The sequence below is a fragment of the Phycodurus eques genome, chromosome 5 (genome assembly GCF_024500275.1).
Source record: "Phycodurus eques isolate BA_2022a chromosome 5, UOR_Pequ_1.1, whole genome shotgun sequence".
In the NCBI taxonomy this organism is placed as follows: domain Eukaryota; kingdom Metazoa; phylum Chordata; class Actinopteri; order Syngnathiformes; family Syngnathidae; genus Phycodurus; species Phycodurus eques.
The window spans coordinates 19,603,631-19,615,757 of NC_084529.1; the positions used below are offsets into that span (position 1 = coordinate 19,603,631).

General features: G+C 41.0%; 1 protein-coding gene across 8 annotated transcripts in view; it reads left to right on the top strand.

Annotated features, from left to right (window-relative positions):
* pparab (peroxisome proliferator-activated receptor alpha b) overlaps positions 1 to 12,127 on the top strand; it is a 91,475-nt gene that overhangs the window by 72,711 nt on the left and 6,637 nt on the right. For all 8 annotated transcript variants that reach the window (XM_061677968.1, XM_061677963.1, XM_061677965.1 and 5 more), the window contains 4 exons: positions 3,008 to 3,177; positions 6,013 to 6,151; positions 10,348 to 10,547; positions 11,623 to 12,076. In XM_061677968.1, coding sequence (XP_061533952.1) covers positions 3,008 to 3,177; positions 6,013 to 6,151; positions 10,348 to 10,547; positions 11,623 to 12,076 — 963 coding nt within the window. The remainder of the gene's footprint in view (positions 1 to 3,007; positions 3,178 to 6,012; positions 6,152 to 10,347; positions 10,548 to 11,622; positions 12,077 to 12,127) is intronic.

Sequence of the window (12,127 nt, forward strand, 5' to 3'; positions counted from 1 at the left end):
TCAAGACCCAAGTTATTGGAACGTGGGAGGAAGCCAGAGTACCTGGAGTAAACCTATGTTTTGCGCTGATTTCGCATCTTTAAACACCGGATCTGAAAGGCAGGTGCAAACGGCATTGCTATCTGTAATGGTGACTGCGGTTATTATGGAGAGGAGGAGCTGTCCCAATGTCGAGACGGCACAGAAAAATGACAGGCGACAGGGAGAACGGATCTTTTATGTTCATGTGAACATTTTTGATATAACAGAAAAAAATATTAGCGCAACATATAGTCTATTCAGCAATGCAATTTTCGGAGCTTCTGATTGATCTAAGGGCTGACTTGGAGCCAGACACAAGAATAAGTCATGACATATCACCTATGAAAAAACTCCTTTCAACTCTGGATTTCCTTGCATCTGGGTCATTTCAACACACTGTGGCAATTCATGCTGGCCTCTCTCAGAGCAGTTTTTTGGGTGTGCTGTCCCAAGTTTTACACACTCCAGGTGAGTTTAATCAAACGAAACATGGCTTTTAAGAGGTTGCTGGCCTCCCCAAAATTTTCGGAATGAGCAATATGCAATATGTTCCACTGACACTTCCAATTCCATCACTTCAAACTTCATTATGTGCTTGTCGTACTCTACCAAATGTTCCATGGTGAAAACCATCAGAGCTACCTAAAGTACAAAATCCTCTTAAATATAATGGTCATATAATGACCATATATAATGGTACACCAAGAGCACGCAGAATCTGTCAAAGTGAGCGAACATGCAATTTTAACGCCCGCTATTTGAATCTTAATCAGGCTCTGTGTGGTATACTCCCACACTGTAATTTCAGTGTTTCCTCAGCAGCTCAGTGTAATTTCCATGAGACGGTAGTCACGTAATCTGTAATTTGCTTCAATTGAATGTGAATATACAACCATAACAAAGAAGGCTAATGATGACTCAGCCTGTAAATCCTTGATTTTGAAAGTTTTCAACCCATTTCCTTTTCATTTGTTTTGGACTTCATCTCCATGTGCTCCCTCGTTCTTGACCACAATGAGGAATCCCCTCCCCACCGCATTCCTCAGACACCCCAAACCACCTCTCGGGAAACATCCACTGGGCTTCTGTTTCTTCCTGAATAGTGGATGCGGTAGACAGCTGGGAAAATGTACGCTACCTCCAAATTATGCAACGAGCGGAGACACTGCAAAAAGTTCTACAAATGCAATCGTTTTTAAGGGGGCAATGGGGTGTGTGAGCGAGGGAAGAAGTGGGTGTTTCACAGTGGGGGTGGTGGTCAGGAAACATTTGATTGTAGAAAAGACAGAGTGTTTGGGTTTTAGTGTTGTTACGCTAAATGTTTAACAGGAAGAACTTTTTGGCTGCTGTTCTGGCATCTCTCGAATCATGCGGACTGACTTAGTGCCACCCTCTTGGACTATTTCTGCACCTAGTTCCCTCCACATGACGGAACAGGCAAACTTGGTGACAATCACATGAATGGAAAAGAACCTCTTGTTACCAGCAGAATGTTGAATCAGATTGTCCGTTAAATTGAAGCACTTTTATTTTTTTGGGCCTAAAAACACCAGTACAGAACGAAATTATTGTTATTGTATTGTAACACCCAATACAGTACAAAGTTAGTGTAAATAAGTACAGAAAACACTTTCAAATATTGGAAATGTTTTTAAAGTTTATCCGCCCTTACCTCACTGGGCATGAAAGGGGTGATTTTGAGTTCCAACTCAACACTATTTTCTTTCCTTTAAATTCGAAGTCCGTTAAATCCGGGTCAGTTAAATCAAGGTCCCACTTTAAGTGTACGGCAGGTAGCCAGTTAGCGGCTAGCGCAAGAAGCCAAGGTTGCGGTCTACATCATGCTCTTTTTTCATCAAACATCACAGATGGGCTCAGTGTGTGACACCAGAGAGAGTTCTGTCAAGTCAACAGCAATGGAACAAAAACCAGAAGTAGAAACTTGTGAAAATATGAGCAGCAACAGCGCTAAGCATGCACACAGTATGGAGCCCTTTTAGCATTTAACAGCTAGACTGGTTATGTGTTACAGATATCTGGAATTCAGTTTGGCCTTGTCACAAAGAACATTGGCGATATCAGCAACGACATTCTTCCTATCCAAAATTGCCCTTTCAGATACCTGCAGTCGTTTCGCCGAGGACAAATTAGATCACTTTTGCCATTCATGTGTATTGGGTTTGTCAGTTGCAGATGTCCGCTATGTGAATTACTACTATTATTAATTTGCTACAGATAATCTGCAATGGAATTGTAGATATCTGTAGCTCCAGTTTGGGATATCTACAATTTGATGCTGACGAGTCATAATTACAGTTGAAGCTACTGTGTCTTTAATTCCCTCAATCGATATCTTAAATCAAGTTTTAGCTAGGCAAAATGACAGTGTAGATATCTGTAATTGAAATTATGACCAGTCAAAGTGGCGCAGATATCTCAGGCTGGAGTGACAGATATTGAAAATTCAGTTGCAGATATCCGTAGCTCACACAGCGGATCTCTGCAACTGAATTGTAGATATCTGTAATGAGAAACCCCATACACATTGACGCCAAAGTGACGTCATTTGTACTAGGTAAAAGGTTGTTGCAGATATCTGAAAGTCAGTTTTGACTAGGCAACAATGAATTATAGAGATCTCTGTTTGTCATTTTGACGTTACAGATATCTTGAATGAAAATTCCAACTATTCAGAATGTAATTACAACTCGTCAGAATGACTATTATCCACACTGTTCATTTTGGATAGTCAAACTTAGCTTTTAAATGTTGAATCCGCCTGCCATATACACAACTCTTGTCCTACACATGACTACTGGAGATCAGCTCCAAACTGTACAAGTTTCAGACTTCAAGGTACCACTGTATTTCAAATCCATCATGCCGGTATATTAAAACAAAAATCTTAAAAACACTCATTGACCAAATGCTACTATATCTGGGTAATGACATGCTCAATCACTAATTCCGCTCTCGTGCTTGGCAGATGCCCTGACACCGGCGTCCAGCCCGTCGTCGTCTGTGGTTTACGGGGTGGCAGCAGGCCAGGAGGACATCTCGTCTTCTCCCTCGTCATCGCTCAGCCTGGAGTGTCGGGTGTGCGCTGACCGCGCCTCAGGCTACCACTACGGCGTCCACGCCTGCGAGGGCTGCAAGGTGGGAAGACGACGACGACTGCGCATGTGAATTATTCAGACAAACAAGCGCTCCTCTGCTTGAGCTTTATGTTGTGGAAGATAATCGTGTGTTTCTGTTCTTCTCTACAATGACCCTGCTGGACCTTGGTTTACTTACCTTACAATTAGTAGTACAGTATTCCCCCGCTCAGTGTTACCACAGTCAACAATCAAATACACTTTTTACTAAGGAAAATAACAAAAATAGTGTGGTGACAGTGAAACCGTGCATTTCTTTGCACTTTTATGGTGCTGCACCGTCACTGTGCATTATGTAATGTACAATCGCTTCCCAATCGTTTTCTTCTATTGGCTGAAAACTTTAAGCGGTCTCTGTTAAATGCTTCTGCACGGCTGGACTGCTCTTGATTCGAATCACCAGCTACAAATTAGTCTTTGGTGAGAGGCATTGATGATGCAAAAGTAACTATTGTTGGTTTGAAGAAGTAACTGTTGTCTAATTATTTTCCCCGGAAAAGTAACTGGTTACTTTGCTGGTTACTCAAAATGGCGTTTTTATTATTTTTTGGAGCAACATGTTACCGGCATCACTGTCCCTGCTATATCTTGTTTCTTTATTTGAGCCGCAACATGCCGGGCAGCACTGAGGTTGACTGGAAGAGGGGCAGCGTAATTAAAAGCAAGAAGAGGCAGAGAAGGTCCCCAACTAAGCCCCAGTAATAGTCATTGTTCCCACAGAGCAGAGAGAATTTATACCTGTGAGTATTGTTGTACTTTGATGTTTGTACGTGTTGCTGCTCTGTGTGTGTTAAGGAATGGCTGTTTGAAGTTTTAAAACTACTGTAGACTCTATGCTAATTTCCGTTAGCCCGTCAGTGATATTTCGCATTATAGGTTAGTGTCAAGCTGGTGGACTTCCATTAGATGAAATTATATGGTTTAGTTGAACATTTTGGTGTTAAAATACATAGTTTAATGCTCTTTTTTTATGTGGCAGTTTTACAGTAAACTTTACGTGGGATTGACAAATAAACAGCTTGAACTCATATGGTCTCTCTATATTGTGGATTTTTACCCATTGCAGGTGGTGTCAGGAACGTAGCCTCTGTGATTTACAGTAACTTTATGAAGCACAATGGTGGAGAGTAAAGGTCACCACAGACCATGGATCTGATGCAGTGCGTCACTTGACATAATCATGTTTGAGTTAATGGTTTACCGTCTGACTGGAGAGACTTTCTGAGTGGTACTTGAGAGCAAAGGCCATGCCTACATGTAGAGGCTTCTTGATTTATTTTTTTAAAGCAAGAACATTTTGGCCAGTGAGAAGCTCCACAATGTACCAAGCATGGTCCATAAAGGCTGGACGATTTGGATTTAGAAACCATTTATCCCATAGGAAAAAATAGAAATAGAAAAGGGTCAAACTTTTGTCATATCTTGGAAATGTTTTAAGTCACATTTTAATCTTCTTAACATTCATACGACTGGAAAACAATGAGCGAACTACTGCAAAAAGGGGTGTAAGGCCAGGTGTCTAAATATTTTTGTTTATACAGTGCGGTATATGGCGTAACGTTCTCTTCTCATTCCATCTGCCTCACAGTGTCAACATTTTTTATTTATTGGATAAAATCAAGTGGATGCAGCTTTATTTTTCCGAAGATCAGAGGTTATTTCAGTGTCTCGGAATGCCATCATACACCTAAATTTGGATGAAGCTGTCAAGGCAGGATCACTCGCAGGGTGCGTGGGGGAGGGTATTTGTGTGTGTGTGCATGCACGCGCGTGTGTGTGTGTGTGTGTATTGAACAGTTGTCTGGAGCAGAATTCCAATTAGTTCATGGATGTGTCTGGAGCTTATCAAACCTAAAACTCCCAAAAATCATTAAAAAAAAAAAAAGATCACTTTGTGCTTGTGTAAGATGACAAAAGAACAAAAAATAAATGCTGAAGCTAAAATATTAAATTCAAATGGATTTTACTGAACTGTACTTAACAAATGTACATAATTTGATTAAAAAAATAATAATGATAATTAAAAAAAAAAAAGTTTGAGGCACTGTAACAGTATACACATGCTCACACCCTTTAGCTGTGAGCATGTGAGTTTAGTGTGACTTAACTGAGATCAATCTGTTGCATAATAATTAGCATAATGGTGGCTTTGTGTACATGGCACAAGGAGTGAGGAGTTTTGCTGGTTAAAAAAAAAAAATGCATTTGATTCAAGTTTAGGTAAATGTTCGAGCAGCCATTTAATACGCCAAAGATCCATATTAGGTAACCCCAACTTGCAGTAGATGAGGCACTAGAGCTTTAATTTCTTCCGGCCAATCAGAAAAAAAGTTAATGATCACAATTATATTTTATGATGGAATATATAAAAAAAAAAAAAAAAAAAGTCTAACCCTGGCTCGAAATGCTACTTTGAAACCTTAACTCTAGCGAAATGGTAAAATAACTTGAAATTTACATTTTATTTCCAAGTGTGATTTTGTTTTTTTTCCACCCCCATGACAAATTTTAAAAAAAATAAATAAAACCTGAGCATTGCAGCCTTGCTATATTCTTTAGTTCCATGAAGATAATAGATTTTAAATTTATTATTATTATTTTATTATGAGTGGTGTTCTGCTACTCACGTGTAATACTGAAACTTTGTTTTTAATTTTCAGCTTTACATGTCTAAACACGATGCATTCATGACTATGAACAGGTTTGTTTTTATGCATTTATTAGCGTTGTGTATAAGGGAGAAGGTGTTTGGAAAAGGCTGGTTTCTTTTTTTTTCTTTTTTTTTTTTTTTTTAAACCCAGAGATGTACAACATAACCATTTTATCCTTCCTTCAGGGTTTCTTTCGGCGGACCATCCGTCTCAAGCTAGACTACGACAAGTGCGAACGCCGCTGCAAGATCCAAAAGAAGAACCGCAACAAGTGCCAATACTGCCGTTTCCAGAAGTGCCTGTCTGTGGGCATGTCCCATAACGGTGAGTTTAAACAGGCCGAGCTGCTCCCTAGTTTGTAAACACACACACTCCGTCATGCTTGCGCTTAAAACGATACTGCAACTGTATAACACAACTGGTGCCAAGAGTGACTAATTGGCACTAATGCGCTTAAGAGTACAAGTCGAGGCAAATCATTACACTGTGTATTTGATCTAACTTTCGTTTTCTATACTAAATAAAATGGGCCTTTGAGACATATTCAGTGTGGTGTATATCGCAACGGAAAATGGGCACAGGTCTTAGGCCACCATTAGATTGTGCATTAAAATTCTATTAATTTCCAAGCCTGTATGTTAACAGTGTAAACGGTTTCGTCTGTTAGCCTCTGCATTAATAAATTACACATGGAAACCCATGTCTTGCTATTTGTAGGCAATCAACCAGTATTAACTTTCCATCTCGGTATTTAAAACAAAAAAACAAAAAAAAAACCAATATATTTATTTCAAGACTCTATGTAAGCCTATAACAGCGACTTGTGGGTGAATTGGTTGTCACGTTGTCTGGTGACGTCTTGCAGACATCTTCCTGGTGAGAGTGGAAGCAATATTTTGGTCTCCCGGGTACCGGAATCACCGCGACTGATCAGCCTCAACGACGTCTCCACCAGTGAGAGAGGCCCTTTAAAAGCAATCTTTTTTAACTGCTCTTCGGTATCCTGGAATATTGCTGTTGACACTGCGTAAACACACACACGCATAACCAGCATGCCGACCCGTGTTCAAGGTCAGCGTCCGGATTAGAAACACATTTAGAGGATGACGTTGGCCTGCGAGCGCTCAGCGCGTTCAATAAGGTCACCTTTTGTGCACACATTCCACGTCGTCAGGGGTTTTGATCTTGTACCGCGCTCCATTGATTTAGGGGTGATTTCTTCAAGCTATAGCTCACAGTTTTGCGCATCCCTTACTTCCTCTCATTCTTCCGTTTCATGGCTTTAAGTGTAACCAAAGAGCATGGGAAAGCGGTTTGGTAGAGCGGTTTGGTAAAGCGGGTGCAATGGGATCCTTTGATGAGCTCTTTGCAGTCTCGTGACAGACGACGTCACCGGCGTGGCGCTAATTTTGGACCTTTGTCTTTCGACCTGCAATGGATAGAAGAGCTAAATTGGACTCTACTACTGAGTATTTTAATAATACATTAATATATATATATATATATATACATATATATATATATATATAGCCGATTTTCCGTTACATTGAAGCACTTTTTTAGGCCATATGGACCCATATTACTGTACAGTACACGATTATTGTTTTTAAAGTTTTTTTTTTTTTTTGGCCTAAAATACCCAGTACCGTACAAAGTTATTGTTAATAAATATTTTAAAAAAGCTTGATCATGTTTGAAAATTACTTTTAAGCAAATTTGCCACGCCTGTGTGGTTGGTCATGGTGACATTGTTGACGTACAGTACTCATCAAAGGTGAGACGCTTTCATGAGCTGCGAGGAATTAGTGTGCTTCCTAGTTCCAAATCTGTTGCCAAAGGCAAAGGGCTTGACAATAAAACTGTTACTGTACCAAACATTGCATGTTACAAACTCCAGAGACTTGTGTTTTGTATTCCTCAGAGTTACCACTGCAGCTATGCTGCTCTCTCTGCCAGCGCTTTATGCACAATAGACAATAGATAGAACCATCATCACATGGCCACCACGTCAATGCCCCACATTCAACATCTTCGTCATTTGGAATTGGATCTGGTCATATTGTATATTTCTGACGTGGAAATATCTCAGTCACATTGTCTGCCTGCATTGCGCCACAGCGCCAGTAAACTACAGCTGCCAATTCTGGAACTTACAGACTTTGTTAGCAGCAGTTTAATGACAACTGGAAACTATTTTTTGAACATATTGTTCAGTCCTGATGGTCAGTTTTATTGAGGTTCCACTGTATACTATGTATGTATTATGCTGCCCCCTGGTGGCCAAGGCACGCACACCAGAATGAGCAGCACAATGCCCATTGAATGATCATAATGCACAAACTGCTTTTATCTTTACATTCTATTATGTATTGTATGTTTTTATGGAGTACTATACAGTAGAGTGATGCGTTTCATATATTTTTTAAAATGTATGGCGGCTGGAATGGATTAATGGCATTTCCATTCATTTCAATAGGGAGAAATGATTTGAGTGTTTTGAGTTACGAGCGTGGGCACAGAATGAATAAAACTCATAACTCAAGGCACCACTGAAACTGTATTTACTTGTGAGGCATACATGTTGAAGTATGATCGTGGTATGGTATTAAAATCAGTAGTAATAAAGTGTGGTGACAATATAAATAGACCATAAGGGTGTGTTCAAATATTTACATTCATTGGTAATTCATCATCGCTCTCTACGGTGTCCATCAAACGTGAGCGCGCAATATTAATATTATCATTGTAAAAGTTCCCGATTAGTGCCCTGGCGTTGCCGCCGAGTTTAACGTCACTCACTTCCTCTCAACTTAATTGGGCTTGGCTCCTTCCCAGTCACCTGCTGTGGAGTTTTAGCACCTTCACATGATCCAATTGCTTTGCAGGCACCAATCTAATGGACCGGCGTGCATGGTGTTGTGCAGCCGCACTGCCGTTGGCCTGCTTACTGGCTCAAATCAGATCTATTCATATAACCTACTGTAGTGTGTGTGTGTGTGTGTGTGTGCGTGCACGCGCGCGCTTGTGTGCAAGGTTAAGTTCAGTTCACTTGCAATCTCATTAGTATGATGGGATCAGGCCGTCTGTGTTGCCTCAGAAAAAAAAACAAAAAAAACATGTTTGGGTTGCATGGTGTAAATGCAACACGTATTTTGCATAACAAAAACTAGTGGTGATGCAACACATTCGCAGAAAAGGACACTACTTGCATTCCGGGTGTTGAGGTGTAGTTTGTATCTATTGAAGGTTGCACAGCCCAGTAGGGGTCAGCATCGCACCAGGAAGTTTGGATGTTCAGTTTTATTGTAAAAGATACAATGGCAAACCTACAGCACTGTACTGTCCTGCCCTCCCAATGTGTTATTGCGCTTCCATGCGTTAACAGATACGAGATAGTCAGCCAAATCCTTTTCACGAGCCAGGAAGATGAGCGTCCTTGCTAGTTTATTAAACTTCCACACCTTGACAAAAAAAAATAATAATAATAAATAAATTGGAGTGATACTATAACAGAAAAGTGGGCAAATGAAATGAAAAGAAAAACCATTACAATACAGTGGACCCCCGCTGTAAGTTCCATGAAGAGCAAAAATCAGCTGATAATCGACGCGCGTCAAAGAGGCAACAATAACTGACACGAAACAGCAGAACAACAACACATGACACATCAATCACTTCAAAGGAGCAACAATCGTGGGCAGAACACATACTGGCATCCATTGTAGGATAAAAGCTTCGGAGAAATCAGTGTGTATGTATACTGCAAGGGGTTTTACATATTTTATCACTTTCACGTTGCTATAGAAGGTAAGCAAAATATTATAAAATGTATTGTTAACCAAGTGGCTCTCTGAGAATGTTGTGAAAGGGGGGAATGTGTGGTAACAACAGCAACAAAGTAAAATAAGCACACTCCTAGGTTTGTCTGTTATGATGTTTTTGAAAATGGACTTTTAGAATTTGCCTGTATTTCCTAACATTTATTGTGTAATGAGTTTAATGACTAAATACCGTTTGTGTGTGCATATTTGTGTGATGTCATGTCACTTTTTGCTAGCTTGTTATTTAAGCTAGCACGCTAGCGAATCCAATTGATGAGCCTCGTGAAGGTGGTTTGATTGATTTGATTAATTTAACTTCTGAATTTGGTCATTTATGTAACATTGCTTCATGATTGTGAACTTAAAAGCAGAGCGTTGATGCTTTATGATTCTCCGTTTCAAATGATTTGCCCTCATCTTGTGGCATCTTGATGGAATTACAAACCCCCTTTGGAGGGGTTGGGTGTCAATTATTCACCGATTAAATTTTTTTTTGATGTATTTTTTTTTATATTCATGACAAGGCTCAGTCCCTATCCCTCCTCTCTCCACTTATGTTACAGTTTGAAAAAAGTAATAATATCCCCAAATTACCTCAAATGTTCAGCTGATTTCCATTAATTCTCCTTGTTTCCTATGGCAAGTAGTAGAATTTGACTGTAGCTAATGAAGTGAGCGCATGCGTTGCGTTCTCTGCAGCAATCCGCTTTGGCCGAATGCCACAGTCGGAGAAGCTGAAGCTGAAGGCCGAGATGGTGACGGGGGACCACAAGGTGGAGGACCCCCAGCTGGCCGACCAGAAGACGCTGGCCCGGCAGATTTACGAGGCCTACCTCAAGAACTTCAACATGAACAAGGCCAAGGCTCGGACAATCCTCACGGGGAAGACCAGCACCCCGGTAGGTGGATTTAAAAAATAAAATAAAAAATAAAAATAGACGACGGGAGATTTCGTCACAGGTCGCCACCTCTTGTTGTTGTTTCTTCCCCACTGGAGTGATTTCACTCTTCTTAGCACATTTTCAACTTTGCACTCAGACTTTGTGTCTCAATAGCTGTCAGCCTGCAGCGGCACAGATGATGAGCAGCAACTCAAGTGTGAGCAGATGCCGAAGAAGCCATAAATAGGAGGCCATTATTTTTGTCTACATCCCTGCACTCTTTCAAACCATGTCCCAAACCTCCAAAACGTTCCCCCGCATCATCTTCGCACTTGGTCTCTTTCAAATGTCCAAATGAACTCTTGAGCGTTTAGTCAACGTTTTTCAGTCGTTCTGCCAAATAAACTCAGACGCCTCCAAAGTGAACCCAACTGCGACCACCCAATAAATCATTCAAGCAAGAACCCTGTCATTTACAAGGGTACGTGATGGCTTCTCTCTCCATTATTCACGAAAACCGCTTCCATCCACATTAGAAATAAACGGAACTTCGAAAAGGAATCCACATTCCAAACAGGTCATTGCACAGTACGTATCATATAATTGTGTCCATATGTAGACTTTTTTGTTTAAATAAATTGCCTTTTTGTGTCGTAAAATTTAAGTTGTTTGCCTAAAAGGCTCTTATAGAATTACATCTGTCTCATATAATGAGTTTTTTCCCCATGCAACTTCGTGTAACATTCACACTCCCCAGCATCCTTTTTCTTGAAAGTAAATTTTTTATTATTATTATTATTTTGTAAAAATTGAGCCACTAAAACAATATTTTGTGAGTCTCGAAAAGGTCAGTCGAAACAGTGGTCAGTATGGGGAACTTTGAAAATGGCAGAGTTAAACATGATAAAACTGGAGTTAGCCCACTCTAGTTCTCAGTGGCTCCATTAAAGCTTAATGTTGATACAATTACAAATACACTGGATATTTTCCACTCCTTTGCAACCTTGATAACCACCACCCCGCATAAAGGAAATAAACATCTGCAACAGTGTGCTGACGTGACTCTTAATGTGCGTCGTCTTCCTTTCGGCAGCCTTTGGTCATCCACGACATGGACACGCTGCAGCTGGCCGAGCAGACACTGTTGGCCAAGATGGTGGGCTCGGCGGGGGTCCTGAAGGACCGCGAGGCGGAAGTGCGCATCTTCCACTGCTGCCAGTGCACCTCGGTGGAAACGGTCACCGAGTTGACGGAATTCGCCAAGTCTGTTCCCGGCTTCTCCGGCCTGGACCTCAACGACCAGGTGACGCTGTTGAAATACGGCGTGTACGAGGCCCTCTTCGCCATGCTGGCCTCGTGCATGAACAAGGACGGGCTCCTGGTGGCGTACGGTTCGGGCTTCATCACGCGTGAGTTCCTCAAAAGCCTCCGACGGCCCTTCAGCGACATGATGGAGCCCAAGTTCCAGTTCGCCACCAAGTTTAACGTGCTGGAGCTGGATGACAGCGATCTGGCGCTTTTTGTGGCTGCCATCATCTGCTGCGGAGGTGAGGCCACAGTTAAAAAAAAAAAAAAAAAATGCATAAAAACAAATTCTG